At 37.3% G+C, this 25,095-nt stretch overlaps 1 protein-coding gene across 1 annotated transcript in view; it reads right to left on the bottom strand.

Annotated features, from left to right (window-relative positions):
- Positions 1 to 523: 523 nt before the first annotated feature.
- The window catches only part of fid (class I SAM-dependent methyltransferase fire dancer), a 38,080-nt gene continuing 13,508 nt past the window's right edge, over positions 524 to 25,095 (bottom strand). Inside the window, exons 2-6 of the mRNA XM_085940055.1 lie at positions 14,137 to 14,240; positions 10,982 to 11,185; positions 7,377 to 7,519; positions 3,142 to 5,330; positions 524 to 2,585 (exon numbers count right to left, since the gene is read on the bottom strand). Of these exons, the coding sequence (XP_085796181.1) occupies positions 607 to 2,585; positions 3,142 to 5,330; positions 7,377 to 7,519; positions 10,982 to 11,185; positions 14,137 to 14,240 (4,619 nt within the window). The 3' untranslated portion in view covers positions 524 to 606. The remainder of the gene's footprint in view (positions 2,586 to 3,141; positions 5,331 to 7,376; positions 7,520 to 10,981; positions 11,186 to 14,136; positions 14,241 to 25,095) is intronic.

The raw sequence follows: 25,095 nt of genomic DNA, 5'->3' as shown, positions 1-25,095 counted from the left end.
TTTCTCTCTCTTACATTGTATTTTAAATAAGTATTTGAGCCGTTGAAATAATTTTTTAACTATTTAAAGCTTTCTTAAATGGGGAATAATCCTTTGACAAAAAGCTATGTAGCTATTTATATTTACATTTTATTTATCTGTAGTTATTCCCCCATTTTTAATGACCCAAGTGAATACTTCCACATTGGAAAGGTTTTTTTTTAAACTTTTGGCTCAAATAATAATGTATGACCTTAATAAAGGGCACACGTTAAGTTTTGACAAATTAAAAAAAGACTTTTAAAATTATTTCTATGACAATTTTATTATTAGATGGAGTTAGACCATCTTTTTTTCTTTCGATCAGTATTTGCAATAATTAATCACAATGAATATAAAAAAGATAACTTATCAAATAATTTGTCACCTCGATAAATAGAATTCTAGATGTTTCATTTCTTCACTACAATAAAGTTACATCATAATAACGAATTCATTACTCCTAAAACAAATTTAATAAAATAAACATTGAAGATTTGGTAGTAAACAAATGGAAAATTTTCCACCCCTTTCATAGTAACAATAGACATTTATAACCTTAAAAACAAACAACACCGTGCATATAATTCAAATGGTCCACACTTGCACCTTTTCCGCTACCACACACCAGTTGGCGTGGTCGTAGTACGAGGAAATAATATGCAAGTTCTCCACATATTTTTCAATCAGTTGATCCAATTCTCCTTCTTTAAACACATGATAATACCGGTGGAAGGTGATCGCTCCCCCGCCGTTATCAGACGGTAAACTATCTTGCGAGGTATCACTCAGAGACGCCTGAAGACTTCTCGGGTCTCCGGGCTTTATCATATCTTGAGCTTCCGCTCTCTGCCTCACCAGTGGACTTCTGATTGGAGCCGTTTCTTCGGAAGATGATCTACCGTCGGCAAGTTTCCGTTCTTTAGCCCAGTCGCTACACGAAGCTAAAGACGCGGTGCTAGCGCATCCTAAGGATGCTGTGCTCCCTCCGCAATCCATTTTGCTGCAGCTATTCGTATCACGCCTGCTCCAATCGCTCCCGGAGCCTGAGATATCGCCGGCATCACTCGATTCAACGGAAAATCCTGGTTTCAACGGAGCCGTACTGGCTGATGAACGCGGAGTGACAGATTCTGGACTGATTTCCATTCTCTCCACTTCACTCGAATCGGTAGACTGTCCTACTTTAAGTGAAGAACGTTTATCCGTACAGAACGAATCCACACTGATTTCCGATTCTAATGAATACCCCGATTCGATGGATGGGTTTGTGGCACCTTTGTTTTCTATCTCTTCGTTGCTATCTACTATTGTTATCTCAGGATTGCCATTCGACTCGGTGACATTGACAGCTGGCACTTTCACTTCTGTCTCACTCAGGTTGACACTTAGGTTCACTGTTTTGCTTTCACTATCGTCTGTCTTATTTGGCACATGACTATCCGTTTTCGCACTATTGTTATTATTGATTAAATTATCCAAGTTCCCTTTGTCGGCTTCTAAGTTTTTACCTGAAAGTTTTCTAGCTTTACCCGCTTCCGTTGTGTTATTTACATTATTGTCAAAAGCTTTGTTACATTTTTCAGGTGCCGCCGCTTTAGAGTTTTTAGATCTACAATCGCACTTCATCAATCCTTCGAATTTCCTATCTTGAAAATCGTTAGTCAGACATTTTTTACGCAATTCCATGCTGGCTTTGCTCGAACTGTGAGTATTTGAACTGTCTCTGTGGGTATGATGCATATGAGGATGTTTCATTCTCAAGGCGAGACTGTCGGAAGAGCTGAGAGACGTTTTTCTTTTGTCATCTTTATAAACATCAAAATCCTCTTCGTTCATTCTCTTTGAATACTGATCGATCTCCTGTAAAAGTTTCTCGCTCAGTTTTTCAGCAAACTCGGTGAGATGATGCTTGCATTCATTATTCCAGTTTTTTTCTTCTTCCTCATTAGACGTGACAATGTCCGACTTGCATGTGACCAATCTTTCATTCGCTTGGAGTCTAGAAAAACTATCTGATTTAATTATTCCTTTATCTCCTTCCAGACTGCACATGGAAATAGAGTCATAGGGAAATTTGGTAGGACTCCGCCGACATTTTGAAAAACAATCCTCAAACGACTTTCCTTCATGCTTAATTGGAGATAGTTTATTAAGACTCCAAGTTGAATTGCTCGTACTTCCTTGTTTAGGTGATCTTTCCTTAGATCTCCTTCCCGGTGATAATCTTTCTAAACTGGAAGTACTTCCACTAGAACTTGTGTGGGAATGGGACCTAGATCTTTCTTCTAATAGTCGTAAATCGCCCGGTGAAAGTTTGTTGAGGCTCCAATTGCTTCCGATGGAGTCTGTCTGAACTATGGACATAGCTTCGGTGGAGTCCATCTTTTCGAGCTGTTTTCTTTTCGCTCTCGGACTGGACTGGATGACGGCTTCGCAGGTTTCGTCTAGCGTGTGTGCCACCTCTGCCACGGCTTCTATGAGGCTCTGATTCGACGGTGAAGACTTGGCTGTTGACAGGTCATCTGCATCTGGCTCGCAGATTACTGTAGGTATGATTGTATGATCTGGAATGAAGACAATATTTACAATTAGTGTATAGACAATTGAATTTATTAGCAATAATGAATACCTAAAGCAGCCTATTGAGAAGACCGATGTCTAGTGGCATCGAAGGAGTTTACGAGGGTGTGCGCCTTCCAGATGCATCGACACGAAAGAAAGCGACTGAATTAAGAATGATTTAAGCAACAGAAGCATCAGAATCATAACAGGATCACTCCCAATGTTAAGTCAAAGGATATGAAGAAATATTATTACTTTAATTTAATCTTTCCTTTTGTTTTATGTGAAGTCAAGAATTGATTCATTAATTTATGACTGTACAAGATAAAGAGGATTTCTTTAAAGAAAGAATTATGTACATATCAATTATATTGTGTAATCTTAAGTGATGGCCTATTGGGAAAATCCGTATGCTTCATCGAATTTATTCGACTAACATAATATGAATCACCAACAGAAATCAGTGCATACATTACTGAGAATCGTACAGAACTTTATTGTGGCATTGAATATGATAGTAGTTATTTGTATTTAATTAAACCAATAAAATGTTTATACCATTTTCCTTGGATTTGCTCTTCTGATCTTCAGGTAAAACACTGATCACACTGTCTACTGAATCCGGCGATGATACTCCACTGGAGTCGCTGTCCATATCATCCGTCTCGGGATTGAAGAGTTCAAGTGATAATAATCTAGGAAGAGGCTTCGCAGATGGCTCTGCTTTACCCTCCTGAGTGGAACACCGTCGCACAATAGGAAATATGGTTCTACTATTTGTTGACGCAAATCCAGGTCGTTGTCTGAGTAAGTCTCTGATCTGTTTCAACCGTTCTCTTCGTTTTCTGTCCATTAACCTTGAATTTAAGCTTTCTGATGATGGAGATTTATCTTCCGGGGATTCTTTCTTTCCTTTGAACTGTGGGATTTCTGGTAGTTCTGCTACTGTTTGCAGGGTGATTTTTGGATATGGCTTCGTGTCTTGTAGTACTCTCGGCTTCATCGTATTGGTTTCAGCTGTTAATTTATTTATTTCTTCTACGTCTCTGTTAATCTCCGCCAACAGTTCTTTAGATTTGGATTCTATTTCAGCATCACTCGGCTCTAATGGAAAGTCAGGTTCTTCGGGAGAGAGGTCAAAAGGCAAACTTTCCAATTCAATAACTACTTTTTGTGTAATTATATTGCTTTTCAGTTCTACTGTTTTAATGGAGTCACTTTTAGGTGGTGAATTCGGTTGACTTCTAGAGTGTGGTGGTATATTTCCATTACTCAAAGACTTGATACTTATTTGTGAGCTAAGAATTTTATTGATTTGAACAGGGGCTTGAGTTGTTTTGGGTGATCCGGGAGGCCTTATGATTGGAAACATTGCTAGCGGTAATTGCTTTAGACGCGGTGAGGGAAGACCACCGGGTGCATTTTTAACTCTCGGTGATGTAGGCACTGACGATCCTTTCATTCTAGGAGAGCTGGGTCCTGGCGATAAAGGGGTCGGGGAAAGTGGATCCTGCAGACCGTTCGGATCTGCTTTTGGAACAAATATCACAGATGCAAAACTGTCTTCGGAATCAACACTTGTATCACTTTGTAAACTACTATCTTTTGACGAATCTGACCCGTCTTCTTTGGAGTGCCGCCTTTCTCCGTGTGACTTCAAATCGTCAGAATTTGAACTAACTGATCTTGAATCAGCAGGAGGTGTATTTGGAGGAACCAAGTCATTGTTATTTGGACAAGTTCCTTGCGTGGGAGAAGGCATCTCGTGACTCTTCCATCCTTGTAAAATCCTCACGAAACTATTTACAGTGGCCTTTTCTATATGCGTCGTTGATGTTTTCAATTTGTTGGTGAGTCCATTTTTTAATGATTGAAATTTCTTCGCCGTGGTCGCTGATGTGGAGAAGAAGGAATCTCTCAACGAATCTAAAGTTTTATGTCTTCTATAGAGATAATCTTCATTAAGCGAAGCTTGTTTCTGAATATTCTTCCTTACCCTTTCTTTTTCACGCAATCGTTCAGTTGACATCAGTTCCTCGTTGAGAGAACTCTGTTTCAAAACACCTCCCCTTCTGGACATACCGTGTGCAGATATTTTAAAATCGGGCAATTGCTTAACTAGATCTTTCATATCAGTCGGTTTATCCAAATCTTCTTCTGCGTCTTCTTCGTTGATTGACTTCTTTTGCTTCACCAACTTAGGTTTTGGTTTTGGCTTAGTCACCTTCTCTTCGACTTTTTCTTCTTCGACTTCTGGCGGAGGCTGTTCAGTATCGGAAACGATCCCACCCAAACTCGGCACACTAGATCTCGACCTCACCATTGTCCTTTGCTGCGCTGCCAGAATATCACTTAGGCTTTTGGATTTATTATTCGCACATAATTCATTGTACGTGCTAGTTTCCGAGCAGGCGAAAGTTTGCCTCCTGAGTGGAATTTCTTCGTCTTCCAGTCTTCGCAATTCAATTGGTAGATCTTGAATTTCTGCATCGTAGTCCTCGCAGCCATCAGGGTCGTACCGAGGTTCTGGTGCATCTTTAGAATATGTACTCCATGAATCCAAAAACCAAGGCTTTACGGATCTTTTGCCTCCTGCAAGTTTTTGTATTGCTCTTCTGACAAAGCTATAGCAAGTTTCGTTAGGTGAGGACAGGCTGGAGGTACTTGGAGAGGTACTTGCAGGTCTGGTGGGGTCGATGGACCGACCTCTGTTCTTTGTACGATTCTTTTTCTTGGTGTCCTTGCATCTGAAAATAGAGAAAATAAACATAGGTAAATAAAATATTATCTGTATAGGAAAAAGTATGTAGGTAGATGGTTTGTGTATTTTCCTGATGCAATGGAAACATGCACTGTCCACCAGTGTTTTTGAGATGTGGCATTGTAGGTTGTTTGAAGAGAAAACTCGGAGGGGGCGACAGCTTAGAGAGACACCCGAATACTAGACTGATCAATAGGAATATGACAGGATTTTCATTGGTGTTGGCAATCCGTTCAGTTGGATTTAGAGACAACTGTGGGATAAAAGCAGAATTGTAATAGCTAAACAAGAATAGGTATCTACCAATGGCGAAGGGTGGAGGTAGGCTGTTAAGATCCGCCATAAATAGTGCACACTAAACTTTGACAGTCATACGTATTTGTTTCCATTGAAATAAGACTACAATTTACAGACGGTGTTGGTTAGTTTTTAAAATTCAATTAAACTCTGCGTAACCAAGCCATAATAATATAATAGTCTAAAAATACTCGTGTATCTATAAATATCTAAAATTATGCAATTAAGTCATACACAACTTTGGACATTTTATACCTAGATAGAATAATATTTTTTTTATACATTATAGTTTAGTTTAGGCAGGGCTTAAGGGGGGACATGCTCAGCGTAGGTCAAAATGGAACTTTTATTGCATTTTCAAAGCATTATCCTGGACATTCCTTAAACGTTGTAGATAATCTATTTATATAATTTTGAAGCCTTATTATCCTTTATATTTATTTTAAACATTTGATGACTGCATTACATAAAATATTATTCTTTTAAACCTCTCGCTCTAATGTTTTAGAATATAGTCATATTTCAGTACATGCATGTGAAGTGGTGTTAAGATTTTTTGCATTTATTAATTTTTAAACGCATTTGTAAAACCATTAGTATAATAATTTATGTCGACATTATTATAGTGAAATATTTATGAAAAAAAATTATATTGATAATCTGTGTGATCCCAAATTTGACAAGAATTAGGCATTTTATTATTCAAAAATGGGTAAGATTAACACATTTGAACATTCAAGTGTGATAAACATCCTACGAATAATGATTGCTTTATAATAATTATTGACCTAAGAATAAGGTAGTGTTTTTTTGAAATACGCCATTTCTTTTGGCATTCCCCAGTGGTTAAGCTACAACATACGGCCGTAGCCATAAATTGACAAACTATAATTGAAGTAGGGAGTAAAATGATGTTAACGCGCGTGTTTAAACATGTACTGTTTAAAAAAAAAATCGGTTAGGTACGGTGTTTCATCGGAAGTAGGAACGTGAACGTAAACATGTTGTTTTGGTTTAAAGCGCGCAAATTTATAAGTTGTAAACTGTCAGAAGCACAAGATTTGTATTGGGACAAATTTTTAGAGACAATTTGTACCTATAACTTGTTCAGGCACTGATGTATATTGGTCTAGAAAATGGGTGGCCAACCTTTTCAGCAGCCGGGCCAGATTCTAAAAATGAGATTTCCTACCGGGCCGCACAACCGCTTTTTTATTATACAAAACAAAAAAGAAATATATATTATATATTAATAAAATAAAACAAAAATGAGAATCAAACATATTTATTAGATTAGACTTTTTTTAAATAATAAAAAATAAACAATATAATAAAAAATAATTAATTTTAGTGAGAAGTTTGATTTTGTGTGGCAGAACTAAGTGCACCAATATCGATATCGAGTGAGGTTGTTCCTACACGCAAACAGTTTTCCAAATGCACATCAGTGATTCGTGTTCTCACTCGGGATTTGATATGCTTCATCCGACTAAAAAGCTGTTCACATGTGTAAGTGTTTCCAAAAAGCGAAGTCTCCATTAGAGCATGTTTGTAAAATGCAGGAAATTTCTCCTTATCCAACTATGTTTTGTAAAACTCTTCCAAACCAACCTGATGGAATTCCTCCTTTAACTGTTCACCGCAACATGTTTCACAATGTTCAAATTCTAGACTCTAGAATGAGCATAACTATCATAGATGTTTAGGCCAATATTAAAATAATAAATAATTTTACCTGTAAGAATCGCTGTCTGAGGTCTGGGTATATGCATTGTAAGGCGGTTGCATGAGGTCATCCTCAGAGGTAGTTGTATTGGAGTTCAGCTCCAGGGAGGGAGTGCTGAGCGTCTCAGGCCGGTGCCAAGGTACGAGAACATCCTAGAAGAAACATTTTCTCAAATTATTAAACAGATCATGTCGATAAACTGAGTAAAATCTGGCTTTTAGTGAACACATAAAGTGCCTATTTCGGCGTCATTTTACTGTGGCTCATTACAGAGACAAAGATTTGATGTTTAATCGATTATTTATTGTTAATCTTAACAAATGATAACTTATGAAATCAGGAATTTTTTAATGTATCTTCTTCTTTCTGTGTAATATCCATTAATGGACGCCAGCGATTAACCCCAGCGGCGCGTTTCTTTGACACAAATTATGCAACCGATTCGTTAGAAAATTTTAAAAGGCCTCCGAATAGTTAGAAACGATCACAAAGTCATGAAAGTTTATTTAAATTTAAAAAATATATGCGCATTTCTCACAATATTATGAAACATTCAAATTGTTATTGTAACCAATCATCGTTTGCCAGGCCAGGCCGTCTATAGTCAGGAGGTGGCACTAAATTGCGAGTTACGTGGTAGTGCTAGTAATTGCTTATCTTAGAATGTTCGCAGTAAATGAAGATTTCGATTGCATAGTTCATTCATATTAAATTAATTAACGTATTACCTACCATTTATTCCCAATATGAACTACTACACTTCCCAGTACTACACAGTATGTATTCCTATTTGAAGTATAAGCAATAACTAACACTACGATCGACATTCGCAGATTCGTGTCGCGGTCTGAATATAGTGATCGCTGGTCGGCGCGAGACGGTACGACAAAATACCAATGATATAATATTATCGTGTATTAGAACAGGGTGAAAAGAATGAAAAGCATTGATGAGAAACTCGTTTTTTGACAATATATATTATATTGTGTCCCAATGTTTTTGTTATCAGACAATATGATAGAGAGAATTTTTGAAAATACGGTGTTCTTGGTTTATGCCCATCTCTCACGTGTCGTGTCAAAAACCCCGTAAAGCCGCGAGGGTGTCGTTTTCAAAATGTTTGAAGACATTTTATGTACACGCAGTAATCTTGAACACGCCACTTATGAGAACCGCGCGAGACACTCATAAAAAACATATAAAATTTTCGTCTCGAGATAAAAGGGAGAAATTTATTACCTATTACATTGCAAGGTCAATGCACCACACGCGATATGGATATCGACAATATATTGTTTGCAGTATGATAGTATTACAAGGAACACATCAGAGGTGTGAACGAATTGATTACTGTGCATTCCGTTCGTAATAATAATTGAAGATTTTCGATCGAATTATTACCATTCATTTCAATATGAAAAAATCATCATTTTCTACCAACAGTTTACCATAATATTGCATTCAAAGTATTAGCAATAACTAGCACTACCATCTTGAAGACCATGAGCGCGATGCAGGCGCGTAAGTCTTTAAGATACGTACCTAACTCCCAAGTTAGTGAGAAAAACATATACCTATAATTCTTATTAGAATGCCAAAGTGAAAGAGAGAAAAAAAATGTGACGTATTTTTCTTGCTGCTTAAGGCCTTGTCCACATGGTGCGTTTGGACTCGCGCGTCCAGGTACATGTGATCTCACCGCAAGCACTCACGCCGTGACGGCTGTCACACGCAGTCGAGGTACAGGTGACTTCATTGAGGTGTCCACATGCAGTCGCGGCAAGACACGCGCCATGTGGATAAGGCTTAACATCAATGGTTCTGCATCGCGCTCTATGAGGGCCGGCATCTATTCTAACGCAACCTAATAACGTTTCCAAGTGGAAGGTTTAATTTTCAATAGATACACCAACCGTTACATTGAAGTGCTGGCATGGTCAGAACGTTATCGTAGAAGAGATATTATATGTATGAAAAAAATTGGAATTCATTTGTAAAAATGTACATGATCATTGGTTCCTTATATTACTATCATTGGCGTAGTTCAGTGGTTCCCAAAGTTGACTGGGCTCCGACCCATCTAATAAAAATTTCCAATCTTGGGACCCACCTCTTAGCTGTATTAGAGAAAAGAGGGCATAAATATTGGTAATGCTCAGATTCCCTAGTGGCGAGTCGTGGAAGTACTTAATGCTGTCTTATTTGTTCTAATTGAAATAAAAAAAATATTTTTTATAAGTGTTACCAATATGAATGAAAGACTGTTGAAATAAGAAACACAACTTAAATAAAAAAAAATATCACTTAAATACCTACACCTGCAAGGTTTTTTTACAAAGTTATTTCAATGGGAAGGATGTATTTGTTTCTTATTTTTCTTCATTACAGTTTAAACATCAACTTCAACTTTAGTTACTTTTAATCGCAGTGAGTTTGATATATCCAATTTATTTCGGTATTTAGTTTTAATGTTAACCATAGCCGAAAATCCGACATCACATATATATGAGGTAGTAAAGAGGAGGAGGACTTTCATAGCTTCATCGAACAGGCAAGGATAATTATCAGCAACTGAGAGCCAGAATTTCGTTAACTGTTTACGATTGAAACTATTTTTCAGTGACGTATCTTCTGATAAATCAATGAGTTCTTCACTTGCTTTTGTTGACATACTAGTTGGTAAGTCGTCTTGAAATGGGTTACAAATCCAACGCAACGAATCAAACTTTTTCATCTCTTCCCCAAAATAGTCGTCAAAGTTATTTATTAACAGTGACAAATGACTGGAAATTTCAGACAGTACGTTCATCTTTGGCTGCACTTGGTTATCAATAATAAAAGTTTCAGTGTTTCAAAACAATCATACTTGCCATTCTCAATACAACTTTTCCAGAACATAAGCTTTTTCATGAACGCTCGAATTTTATCGTGAACTGCAAAAATGTTTGATCCGATTGATCCTTGCAAATACAAATTAAGTTCGTTTAATTTCAAAAAAATATCCGCCAAATAAGTGAGCTTGAGAATGAATTCTTCATCCAGTAGATGTTTAATATATTCAGTTTTTCTTTCCAAGTAAATTGTAACTTCATTACGCAATTCCACTAATCGTGTCAGTACTTTTCCCCTGGATAACCAGCGAACTTCTGTATGCAGAAGAAGAGATGTATGGCGGCTACCCATTTCTTCACATAGTTTTTGAAATAGGCGGGCTTGTAAGGGTTTTGTTTTAATATAATTTACATTTTTCGCCGTGCTGTCGCCGACTGAGCTGTCAGTATAGCTGGCGCTAGCTCCAGCGCTAGCTGGCGACATTCCGCGACTGTGCTGCCATCTGTAGTGCATTGGCAATTCAAATTATTATTATTCTATCACAATATTTTCCGTAACTTAAGTTTATTTATTTTTTTAGGAATTATAAATAGCTGAATGAAATATCATATTTATCACTTCCTTTTTTTTTAATTCATGTATATAGTGGCGAGGGCCCACTCAATATTCGCTCGCGACCCACTGGTGGGTCGCGACCCATAGTTTGGGAAACCATGGCATAGTTAATTCTGAGCCAAAAGCGAAAAGATAGAGAAGATACTAGTAATAGAATGATAGTTTACCTGAGATTCGAACTTTCTGTTCCTTTGCTCCATAGCCCACACGGAGATGACGAGTCTTCCACCGATCCTGAGGACTCGCGCCAGTTCTCTGATGGCTCTCACTCTTCTCTCTGCAGTCGCGAAGTGGTGGACGACCGCTATGGACAGGACTGCGTCGAAGGAATCGTCGCGGAAAGGCAGGGCCAAGTTGTCGCACATGACCACCTGGAAATAATATATCATTATTGTGTAAGTGGATTGAAATCAAACGGCATGGGAAAGAAACACGTGTCTACGTTATGTTAAAGAAAGTTTTCGCACATGACGTCATTTTATGATTTGAAAATTTATGACAGATTTAACACATTGACTGCAACCAGGGCCGCCGGTATGGGTACGGTCATCTGTATGTGAACAAAATAATGAAGCCGCCGCTATAAATAGTATTGATAAAGAAAATCATCATTGTTTATCGGCAACATATGCTTTTTGATGGGTATAAGAAGAATTTTCCGAATATATTTCACTACCTACCTACATTATAATGGATTTACTGGTACCAATAGTGTCTAAATTCAACTATCACTATATTATTATAGCAAAAAAGTGCTCACTATCTCGTCAATCTTATTCTTCAATCGTAAGCGAGACGCGTTGTCATTTTTTGATGCTATTTGACCGGTTGTGAAAAATTGTAAAAGTCAAAATGCTTCGGGCGATGAAGTTCGTAGTTTTTTCGGCAGGTTCACCACTATCGTTCTATTGCGCAGGCGCAGATTTCGCACGAATTTCAACTGTCACGTGAAAATTCAGAAGCTTCTGAACTGCATACAATCTTGCAACTTGCACGATAATACGTGTTTAGACGTGCATTTTATTATTATTTATTTATTTAGAAAAAGAGTTTTACGGCATTACAGCGATTGGCCAATGCGCCATAATACATAATAAATACAAAATTATAAAAATGTCCTAATTACAAATAACAACTAATATAACAAGAAAGTAGGAAAGACAGCATGTGTTTAATTATTAAAGAAACATGATGTATACAATTATAAATTTAACCTATTTAATACGTCCACAAACATTATATAGTTAATAAAAAATAAATCAACCTTTATGGTGCCATCAAATAAGCTTAGCACGTTTCACAGCATCATGAAACATAACATCTGTTCTGCGACGAGGTATCATGAAGACCGTAGAGTTACGAGTGATATTGGTGGGAACATGGAAATTAATATTTGCCAGTATATACGAATTGTAAATGAACCCACGAAGAAGTAAAAAGAAATGCTTTAAAAGAGCAATCACTCTTCGGGTGGACAGCCCCAGAAGAAAACGAGTCGGAAAATTCATTTTATTATCATTACGCGATAATACGTACTGTCAGCAGTAAATCCATGCACGTGTAAACGGGGTATTAAGCATTAATACAATTGAATGTCTATGCGTTATTAAAAAATAATAAATTGGCGCTATAACCACGAACATTTGTTGTGCCTAGCTACATATTATTATGGCTTTATTATCAATTTCGAACGATAACGTCTACAATAATAAGTACCTAACACCCGTTTATGGCATTACCACTCGTATGATCACAGCGACGTCCATAGACAAAATGCCGCCCATAGGCAGCGCCAAAATGCCACCCCATTTGTATATAGTATTTTTTTATCATCCATTCATGACTGCAATATCTAAGAAATGTGTTGTATGGAAACATTACTAACACAAAATATATCACAAAATCTAATTTAAATGCCATCTCTACTTCAATAGACAATATTGCGAGTCCACAGTTTCAGATATATTTAAAAATACACCTGACAACTTTCAAAACTTACGAATCACTGGCAAACATATTTGGATAAATTACTTAGGTAAGTATGTACCTACCTATATAATTCGCAAATCTGCACGTGTCATTGCTGGTCCTGTTAAACCGTTTATGTTAATTAATACATTTTGTTTCTAATCAGTGAGCTATTTTTTTAATGGAAAGATTTTTCCGCTATTACTAAGTTTATGTACCTATTACTATATATATCTAATGATTCTTCTCGATTTGCCGCCCCTCGAGTAACTGCCGCCCCCGGTGACGCTCAGTCTACCTACCCCCACGGGACGTCGCTGTATGATAATGACGTGTTGATTTATAGGATAAAAAAGATAACTACAAAATCGACAGATTGTTCAGACATAGGTCCCAAAGATATTCAAAATTCAAATGTTTCGATTTTTACATGGTACGTGAGCCCTTAAAGAGAAATTTGAATAAAGAGTTAGTACATGTTATTGTGTACAAACAAAAATACATTTTAAGAATACTAATTCGGCGGATGATCTGGCAAAGGAAGCTAGCCATTCAGGGGTACCATATCAGTGGATACCAGAAAACCTGGACTGGAATGAGGCTATAAAGAAATTGGGACAAAGTATGTGGATAGATTTTCACCATAGGACATCATTAGAAAAGGGGAAATGTAGTAAGTCTATTCTACCATCACCACGAGAGGTGCCCTGGTTTGTAGAGTCTCATTTGACGAGGAATGAGCTTAAGTTAATACTGAGGCTAAGAACAGGGCACACAATGGGCAAAAGATTTGATGTCTTCATGAGAAGAAGCGAATCGCAACTCTGCGATGAATGTAATGTTTTAGAGGACATTGTACATATAGTACTACAATGCCCTAAATATGAACTTTGTCACAGAGTACAGCTGTGAATTGCGGATATCTATGAGAATGTCGACGAATTGAAAGGTGTCCTGGCGGTGGGTAAGACGGAAGAGCTAGGCAAAATGTTAAAGTTATTTAACAGAATAGGAGTGAGGACCTGATCGACGGATCCCCTTCTAGAAGAGAAGAGGCGACAGCGAGTCGCAGTCAAAGCCTCGGTAAAATCACAAAAAAAGAATACTAATTCATTTAGGTATACATGCATACTTGTAGATAAAAACTTATCTTATATCAATGGTTACGAATGATAGAATTTTCACGAAAGTTGAATAATAATTAAGCTTACCAAAAAACGTTGACACATGAGATAAAAATATAGGCACGCGGCAAAGTAGATAAAGCTAGCGGTGAATGTTCAGAAGACTAACGCGAATGGAACTAAAAGAAGAAGAATTTATCATAAATCGAATAAGGCCATTAATGACCTACCTGATTGTCTTTTTCTCTGGCCAGTTCAGTCAGCCTACTGCAGCGATCTCCGCCAACGGTGAACACGGATGGATTCACGTTCAGATATTTTCCGTTGCCACAACCTGGAAAGAAAGAGAGAGACATTCCATTAGTGTTAGCCATTTAAAAAATATCCTTAATTGTTGATTATTCACGGCGGCGGGCGGGGACTATTAAGAAATCTAGTATTCTAGTAGGTGCCATTAATATCCGCATTTACCCCGCCTACTACTTGTAGCTTCTCGTCGTTTCAATTGCAGATACACACACTTTTCCGTGTACACTCTCCATACTAAGATACTCCGCACTTTGAGTATAGCGATGAATACCTGAGCTGCAGCCAGCCTGCTACGGGTCTTCCACTGACACAGGCGTTGCGTGTCGTATAATGCCGAAAGGAGTAAGACCAACCTGTTGAGAAGTTTTCCCTCCTTTGTGTGCGCAGCTTGTTACCATACTTCATAATATCATACAAAAGCAAATGTTTAAAAATATTATGATCATCCGGAAGATCCACGGAACAGAAAAACTAGATAGAATGGGAAGACGTTTGAGGTTTGAGCAGTGACGTCCCTAGGCAAAATACCACCCCTAAGCAGCGCCAAAACGCCGCCCCATTTTTTATACAGTATTTTTATTATCCTTTCGTGACTGCAATATCTAAGAAATGTGTTGTATGGATACATTACTAACAAAATATATAGGTACCACTAAATCTAATTTAAATGCCATACTTCAATAGACAATATTACGTGTCCACGGTTTTAGATACATTTAAATATACACTTGACAACTTTCAAAACTCGAGAAAGATTGGCAAAAATATTTGGATATATTAATTTGGTCAGTACCTGTACCTATAATTCAAATACAATTCGCAAATATGCACGTGGCATTGCTTATCATCAAAGATGTGACGTCCAAGGACAACGAAAGTAAACTAGACATCGCGAAGCCGACAAAAAAATTCAGGTCTGCTAAACCTTTTATGTTAATCAATACATTTTCTTTCCAACCAGTGACTCAATATATTAGAATGGCAAGATATTTCTGTTATTACTAAGTTTAGATACCTATTTTTATATAAGTACACCTAATGATTCTCCTCGATTTGCCGCCCTTCGAGTAACTGCCGCCCCCAAGCGACGGTCAATCTGCCTACCCCACGGCACGTCACTGGGTTTGAGGTAAAGCGACTGGATAACAATCAAGACTAATTAAAAAAAATACTCATTGTGCCTACATGTCAACTTTCATCGGTATGAGGAGATGCGGAGATTGTCCCTAATACATTCTTTTATTAATAATGTGTCACTATTATGTATCAATAATTTTCATCCTCAGAACCACTCTCATAATATATTCAAATTATTTAATGATATGGATTTTCCGGCTCGATTTGAATTATTCAGATAATAAAGTGCAGATACCCATACAAAGAAACTTCCCAGGAAAGCTATTGGAAAGTAGGCCACGAAAAAAGCTCTGTGTATTATTATTATTATCGAACTACCAACGGTTACAGGTAGGCAGAGGCGGAAATAAAATTTATTGTACACCGCAAAGCTGCTGACAAATGCTTTCCGATTTGACTGAATGTGAACACGTGCCGAATTTTATTGCCGTGTGCCGTGATTGACTAAGGGTGATCGTTGGACAAACTGTCCAAAAAAGCAAGAATACAGCTCAACAAACCCCTCGTCAGATCCATATTGACATATTATATGGATTGGAGTACTGGGCCTCATCAGAAACAGTTGAGATGAAGCTAGACATATTTGAAAGAAGATTTTGATAAGGATCATCGGAGCCGTATGCAATGACCATGTCATGTGGTGAGGAAGGTACAGCCACAAACTAAAAGCGTTGTAGAATTATCCGCCTGTTGTCACACACGTGACAGTTGGACGAGTCCGTTTGACAGGCCAAAGACCAAACCAATGACATTAATATGGACGAATCATCTGGAAAAGAAAATGACACTCACTTTATTGTCGGGTCTGCCGAATGGCATAATCTGTTCTAACACCATTGCAATAAAGGTGATATTGCTATAAATTCCTGATGCTTTTTGTTGGATCTGCCGAATGGTTCGGTTCGAACGGGTTTGTTCAAATGAACATTGACATTAGAAACACTGCTCTAACGCCATTACAATACAGGTCATGTTGCTTTAAATTCCCGATGCGTGATATCGCATAATGGAAATTGCGTGACATCTACCTATACATGCGAATGCGCGAATTTACTTGCTAGCTACTTGTATTGAGTGCGTCGTCCATTAATAATGTCATTGGACCAAACCATGTCTTCTGGTAAAGTTCTACAAAATGTAGAACGGTAAATATGTAAATGTGTACAAAAGAGTTATTCAAGTCGCAGTGACGTCCCTAGACAAAATGCCGCCCCTAGGCAGCGCCAAAATGTCGCCCCTTTTTTATACTTACCGTATTATTTATCATCCTTTAATGACTCCAATATCTAAGAAATATGTTGTATGGATACATCACTAACAAAATATACTTATTCAACTAAAACATACAGAATTATGTTCATAAATATTTTTCCCCTGCCTCTGTATTGAGGAATTAAGAGCGATCCGTGTCACTTTTCTTCTTCACAAAACTTGGCAACATTTGTAATGATATTTTTAGTCTCAGATCGCAATGGTTTTGGCATTATTATATCGACAATCTTCGATACAGACTAAAATCGTGGACCAGGAGCGGTAGGTGGGACGCACTCTTACGGTGTAAGAGGGGGGGGGGGGGGGGTGCATCTTTAGTTTCGAATTCCGTGCGCACTTCTTAATAAGTCTGAAGTCTGTACGTATTACTGCACGTGTCGTTTCCAGTCAGAAATGACGTCAAAGGGCTACGGAAGTAAAATAGACATCGCGAACCCGACAAAAAAATGACAGCCGCGTTAAACCATTTATGTTAATTAATACATTTTGTTTCCAACAAGTGAGCTGAATTTTTTATTGGAAGGATATTTTCGTTATTACTAAGTTTATGTACCTATTTATATACTCGTATACACCAAATAATTCTCCTCGATTTGCCGCCCTTCGAGTAACTGCCGCCCCCAAGCGTCGCTCAATCTGCCTAGCCCCACGGGACGTCACTGTCTAGTCGGTCCAATCAGGTGTTGGGCCTATCGTGTTGTCAGACATGATCGACATAAAAGCCAATTTTATTGCTATCTCGTCACGAAGATTTTTTGGCTTTTTATTATATTTTATTTTGCCTCTCCCTTTTTTTCTCCAATTAAGACTCCTAGTACTAAAGTCGAGTAAACTCGAAGCATATTTTAGTGTGTGGCGATCTGGGTATCTCGTGATACACCTGATTATGAATTAATGAGGTGCACAACGGGTTTGGTTGGTCGGACCATTAGGCAGGCTTAGGGTGAAAAACAGCCAACAATCGGGGCTACAAAGGAAGGGAATGGAATAGTCGGATGACCTAAACTGAGGAAGTTCTATCCAAGAAAGTCCTCTTCGAACTACCATAAGGTAAAAGGACGGTCGGACGACCTATGATTAGACTGTGTAAGAAAAGACAGCATCCTTGGGGCGAACGCGGTGGAAACGTGAATGGAGACGTTGCCTGGAGGCAGCAAATACTCACATTGGATTGTTGTACAGATGATGATCGGATTTTAAATGACTACTGAATTACCACGACGTTCTTTCTAGGTGGAAAGTGAATCATATGTAAGAAGCTTTTTCTTCTTATTCTTGGTATCTTAGAGTCTTCTAATATAATATGCTTCTATCTAGGGCAGTGGTCGGAAAACCGCGGCTCGCGAGCCACATGCGGCTCTTTGGCCCCTTGAGTGCGGCTCTACCACAAATGCCCTCTGCCCTATTTGATATGGCTAGAAAGAAGAAGCAAAGAAAAACGGACGACGAAAACCGTGAATTTAATGTTGAATGGACCGAGACTTTAGCGCATATTCAAAACTTAAATATCATACCGACCTGTATTATTTGTCAGGAAAAATTGGCGCATAACAAGAAATCAAATTTGGAGAGATACTTTACAACTAAATACGCCCTGTCGCGTCATTTAGCACTAAATATCCTGTCGGTGATGCAAGGATGAAAGCAGTTGAGGAGCTTTAGAAGAGTCAAGAAATATCAAGTTCTGTATTTATTTACTGAATACAATCTTCCAACAATGTTAATATTGCAAGTGTTTTGTGGTTAGTTAAGAGATTTCGAAGAGAGAAAATCAAGAGTTAATAAAGAAGTCGTCTTATTGATAAGAACCTGGAATCGTGCTTAAAATTAAAAACAACAACACACAAACCTGACTTATCCAAACTTTCCAAGGAGATGCAAGGCCATTATTCACATTTAATTTTATGGATACCGTACTTAGGTATAATTTAATTTTTATCAATCCTACATAAGATCATTATTACGTATGATATCAAGTGTTATTCAATGTACCTACCTATAGTTCAATTAAGACGTAAAACTTTAACTAAAGTTTATCAAGTAACTAAACAGTGTACATACATAAAATAATTTAAGTTCAAGAAATTTGGCTCTCAAAAGAAATCTCAATCGCTGTACTGTTGATATTTGGTTCTGTTGACTAATGAGTTTGCCGACCACTGATCTAGAGGAACCCAAATTCACCCATCTCATACCTGAACTACTATCACTGTAGCTATGATAAACAAATTGATTTTCTTGTTGATTCTGAGTTTATCCACCAGTCCACCCATTAGACGTGCTGAATTGATGTAAAGAAATACATCTCGAATGCCCTTTCTTTTAAAGACAGTTTTCGTGCTATTTTCCAGGCCGTAGAATCAGATAATAGTAGTCATGTGAATATCGCTCGCCACTCGGGAAGTTGTGTATATTTTGTGACCTCGTTAATAAATAGATACATTTCTACTGGCATCAGTAATTTAAACTCCGTTGTTTATCAACAAGCCTTTTCTTCCCTTTGCAGTAAGTAGCTATACGGTTTATTGAATATTGATTTCGAATAAAGTACAGTTAGCTGAGACACAGTAAGTTTCGTTTTATAGAATCAAGAATGATGGTAACAGTTAGGGTTGACAATACAATTTAGTATTTATGGTAGGTATGTCGATAGGTAGGTATATCATATTGTTTCCCACGTTTGAGTCTCCGTCTCAGACGAGATGGGTGCGATTAAATTTGATAGTTTAAAATAGCGAGTTTTCGGTCTCGATTTAATGATAATATAAATATGCTTACATCCTGCAGTCTGCAATTTAGAAGAGATCTTTATTTAGCTACGTATTTTTTTCGACTTATACGAGGTATGAATGAGAACTCTGGCATTCTGGGCAGTGTTGACCTGTGTGTCTCTGATAATTATCTTAGAAATAGAGAGCATCAGTTGTTTATTCTCCCAAGGTGCAGAACCAGCCTGCCATTGGTAATACCAATAATTGAGAGGGCGATAACTACGAGCATGTTCAACCAAATTGCTTCGGGTGTTTATATATTCCACTTGCGTGAGGTGAGTTTAGGTGAACCCTATTTTATAAATTATTAAAATAGGGTCTCCTTAGCAAACTCCGTATACTTCTTTGAACTTCTATTGATGTATAATTGTATTTTCACTGCTTTTGTATGTTTATATTATGTTCTCTTTTTATATTTACATTTTTATCGTTTTCATTACTTTTTTCCTTTATAATGTTTCATGTCATGTTGTGAACATCTTAAACTTATAATTTGTAATGTCCAAAATATGTTAAAAAAATAAATTGAAATTGAAACTACTACTCTTACATTAAATTTGCATTAGATTGAATACAAATTTGAAAAAAAAACAATTGAAATCAGAATTCAAAATAGGTACATAGTCTCCGATATAATAATATATTAGTCCAGGTCGTGCACGAAACTGTAAATTTCGATCATAGTGCTAGTTATTGCTCATACTTCTAGTTTAATATGGTAAACTGCTTGTAGAAAATGATCATTGTTTTATATTAAAATACATAGTAATCGATAATTGATTTTAACGAAATATTCAATGAAATAGTTTCATTTACTGTGAACAGATTATTTTATTGCGTTCAAAAATAGTCACTAACTGCCACTACCACCGTAATTCTCAATTCAGTGTCCCGGCCTGTCTACAGTCGGCCTTCTCCAAACCTCAGGAGCCCACTCTTCCAGCCAGTAATTGAGGTATTTAAACTCCCGAAATAAGATGATTTATCCAAGCAATACGCGAGTTTCGCAGGATACTGGCGGGTTAAGGGAAAATCCAATGCACAACCCTTGTACAAAGTGGGCTAAGCCAACTGGGTAAAAGACTGTTTGGTGAAAATTGTTAATTGTTATTTTGTTCAAAATATTATTTCATTGGCCTTCCTGTAAAGTTACGAATAATAAATTCTCCCTGACACCCTTGTGTCTGTTCGGCCTCGAAATGTTTCGTCTTTGAGCCGGAACGGTAATTGATCCCTGTAATTAGTGTAACTCGAAAAGTTTGTTGCTACACCCAGAAAAAAAGAGTTTATATTCGGCTAGACATAAAAGTGCTTATCGAGTAAAAACATAATGTTACATCCTGTTTTCGGATTCCGTTTAGATCATGGGTGGCCAACCTTTTCAGCAGCCGGGCCAGATTCTAAAAATGAGATTTCCTACCGGGCCGCACAACCGATTTTTTTTATTATACAAAACAAAAATGAAATATATATTAATAAAATACAACAAAAATAAGAATCACACATATTTATTAGATTAGACTTTTTTTAAATAATAAAAAATAAACAAAATAATATAAAAATAGTAAATTTTAGTGAGAAGTTTGATTTTGTGTGGCAGAACTAAGTGCACCAATATCGATATCGAGTGAGGTTGTTTCTGCACGCAAACAGTTTTCCAAATGCACATCAGTGATTCGTGCTCTCACTCGGGATTTGATATGCTTCATCCGACTAAAAAGCTGTTCGCACGTGTAAGTGTTTCCAAAAAGCGAAGTCATCATTAGAGCATGTTTGTAAAATGCAGGAAATTTCTACTTATCCAAATATGTTTTGTAAAACTCTTCCAAACCAACCTGATGGAATTGCTCATTTAACTGTTCATCGCAACATATTTCACAATGTTCCATTTGTAAATTTCCCGGTAATAAATTCACGTTTACGGAGAATGGCGTTGCAAATGCAGCAAAAAGCACATGGTGCTTTTTAAAATCTTGAGCTAATATCGAATCTCAATTTGCGAAATTAGCACATCTAGCGGCAGCATTTGATATTATTTTTATTTTCTCACTGCTCCACGGGCCACAAGTCGACACCCAGTGGGCCGCATGCGGCCCGCGGGCCGCGGTTTGGCCACCCATGGTTTAGATTGAGATGAATCGTCAAGTGCAGATGACGTCATCGTGTATGACGTCATAGAATGGCTGGGAAAACATGGAAAACCAAAAATAGATTGGGCGGCAGCCTGACTTTGGTTCGTCTAAATTACAGAAATATACCGATTAGTATGTGAGTCGATAGACTATAATGTAAATCTCATGTTGTGTATGTCTTGAATTTAGATTTGTTATGTCCACAATGTTTTGTATTCTTAAATAAAGAAATAATAGTAATAATAAAAAATAAAACATACCTAAGTAGTTAAGTACAATTTTATACAGAAAAATAAAATTTCGAATACAAAATACATAGCATGTCACCGAAAATGTCTACGTCTTTGGGGAGCACATTGAGTAGTCTTGCACCCCTCGATACTGGTGCTTGACATGAGGAAACGGTTCCGATCCAGAATAAATCATGGCTGCGATCACGTAGGTAGATAGGCGCATGTAAATTCAAATTCATTAGGACACCAGGATTAGAAACCATCCCTCGCGCTAACAGGCAAAAGTGTTTCAAGAGCAGAATAGACCTACAAGATTCAAGAGAGTGAAAAGTAAGCATGCCCTGTAGAAATGCAGTCGGAAAATAATCATTTGACGAATTATCGAAAGGAAAATAGTTATATGTCTTAAAATAAAGACATCGAAGAAATTTCTTCTGGACGAGTTCTAAAATAAGCTTATGGGAAACCTCATAAGGACACCAGATAATCGACCCATAATCAAGAATGCTACGCACTAACGAGACGTAGAGTATACGTAAGACATTTGAATTCTTGAATGGTTTGGATTGTCGCATGATGAATCCTAGAAGTTTACTCGCACGTAGAGCTGTAGAAGTTATATTGATTCTCAAGCGTATCAGGTATCAAGGGTGGTGTCGGGAATATTATTCGCTGATATTTAGCTGGTCATACTTCCGATAATGATAAAGCTTTAAACAAAGAAAAATATCCTACAGTAATACTGGAAGTTTGAAAATGGAGTTGCATTGCAAAGGTAGTTTGGGAGAGAGATTTTCAAACAGATCCACCTAGGCGAGCATCATTTGAGATAAGTTTGAAGCAGATATAAATGTCCATAGGAAATGTTCAAGAAGATCACAGTCATCGACGGGCCCTACAAAGCAAGAAAGGTTGATGGAAACAGGAAAACGTATCGCCAGAATTTAAGAAAATCTCAACGGCAAGCGGGTTGTGAGAAAGGAATATCAAAATCAAGTATTCAGCACATTTTCAAGCACTGGCGTTGGAAATGTAACATTCCAAGAAGAGTATTTGCTCACAATGAAGATAATTTGGACCGGACAGTGGAGATTTCCTAATGGGTACTTAGCAATATGTGTTGTGAAAGTCTACTCAAAACCCCGGTGTTCCGCGAGTAGTGCCAGGGTCTACGTGAGAATTCCCATAAACTTTTTAGTAATATATCCCCAATAGAATCTCCGACTTGCTTATGTGTCGAATGGCACGATGTCGATCACATCCTCTGGACGTGTCCCAATATGTCGGTTGAAAGGGAAGCGTTTCTCGAGTCGGTCCGACCCTCAGTTGGACCGGTCGGCCATTGCGACTTGGTATCTACGAGGAAAAACTTCTCAGCTTTCAAAAAGTTTGCGTTTTGCAAAAAGAACGTCTTCTCTCATTGAGAATTGACCGTGATATATTATATAAAAATAGGAATCACGCACACCTTTTAAGGGCGCATAACGTTCGTTACGCCACGGTACACGCCTCCATAACGGATGTGGAGACATGGCGGGTGGTGGAGGGAAAATCAAATAATATCGACCTGTTTTTAAACAATAATGTACCCAAGTATGTTGATAAATTTGCTTAGTAAATTAGAGACATCGCATTAAACGTATCATTTAAATTTCTAGCAGCAAATTGAGGGATACTTAATAAATTTACAAATAATACAACCTTATGTAGTAGATTAGTAGATTCCGTAACATGATGTAAAAGATTTTATAATCATTCGAAATGTGTATACATTCATTAGAACACCAGTTATTGTAAAGATTAATGTTGGTTTCGGCAACAATCCGAGCTCTGGTTTAATATATCAGTTACAACGAGTAATAAACCACTGCAACATTAGTGCCTAATGTAAGTCATATTCTAAAAAAAATCCCACTGCTGAAAGATTACGATCAATCAAGATAAAAATGTTTCCCTTATTGTGTAAGATAAGTTGTGGCACGTGTCGGTAATTGAAACGCCAACAAAAAAAAAAACAACGTCAATTTCTCTAAGTACCACGATTAAACCAATGTACTCCGTCGCAATGTTTTAACGTAGCTCGTACAGTCGTAGAAAATTATTGTGGTTCTTTGTTCGCTGTATTTTAAATAAATTAATTAATAGAACTGTAATTCAGTGATTCCCAACCCCAATCACACGGAACACGACTAACACATAATTTTCTCTTCATTTGGATATAACTTATACAGCTCTACATGCAAGTAGAGTTGGGTATTTCCCGAGAAAATTTCAATCTCGTGATTCGGGATTTCGCAAAATGATGAAATTTTGAATTCTCGAGATTCGGGATTTCCAGAAAAGAATTCTCGAGAATTCTCGAGATATCGTGAAATTAAAAAAAAACCTGTAAAAATCCTAAAATCACTGTAAAAACAGACAAATTCCAAAAAATATGATTTTATTCATTAATGTAAGAAGACAAACAAAATAGAAGTAGGAAAACAAAAATAATTCAAAACATTACTCATTAAAATGGGATTTCAAAAAACACAGACTATCAATCGCTGCGTCTGACAATCGCGTACGCTTTTGAGACACACAATTCCCTGATGTTGCAAAAGTTAAGCTCATTTTGAGTCGACGTTGGCTTAAATGTGTTAAATGCCCCGATCAGTCTTTGAACGTTTTGTGTTTTCTGTCCACTTTATTCCGATAGAAAAACTTTTTTTCAATTAATATTAATTGATAATAAAGATATCCCGAATCTTGAGGAAATATTCTCGAGATCCGAGATTTCCCGAAATGTTAAAAATTTCAATTATCGAGATTTGGGATGGAAAATCTCGAAAATTTCTCGAGAATTCCCGTCGGGAAATTCCCGAAACCCAACTCTACGTGCAAGTAAGCTTCTAAGATTCATTGTGTGACACGCCAAACCATTCAAGATTCGAAATGTCATACGTACACTCAACGTCTCGTTAGTGTATAATATTCTTGAATATGGGTCTATTATCCGGAGTCCTTACGAAGTTTCCCACACGCTTATTTTAGAGCGCGTCCAAAAGAAATTTCTTCGATGTCTTTATTTTAAGACATATAATTAATTTCCTATGAATGATTCGTCAAACGATTACTTTCCGACTGCCTTTTTGACAAGGTATACTCACTTCTCACTCGCTTGAATCTCGTAGGTCATTTCTGCCCATGAGATATTTTTTCCTGCTATCACGAGGGATGGTTTCCGATCCTGACGAAATTAGAAAAAGCAAATAGCGAAATGAAATATCATTAACGTCATTTACATTAATAAAAAATCATCTTTACAGTTAGTCGTAAAATATTAAAAATAACGG

Source organism: Rhyacophila brunnea, unplaced genomic scaffold (genome assembly GCF_057557595.1).
Source record: "Rhyacophila brunnea isolate RB1 unplaced genomic scaffold, BYU_Rbru_1.0 scaffold_12, whole genome shotgun sequence".
Lineage (NCBI taxonomy): Eukaryota > Metazoa > Arthropoda > Insecta > Trichoptera > Rhyacophilidae > Rhyacophila > Rhyacophila brunnea.
Note: the sequence above shows the minus strand (reverse complement) of the source record. Positions and strands in the feature narration are given on the sequence as shown.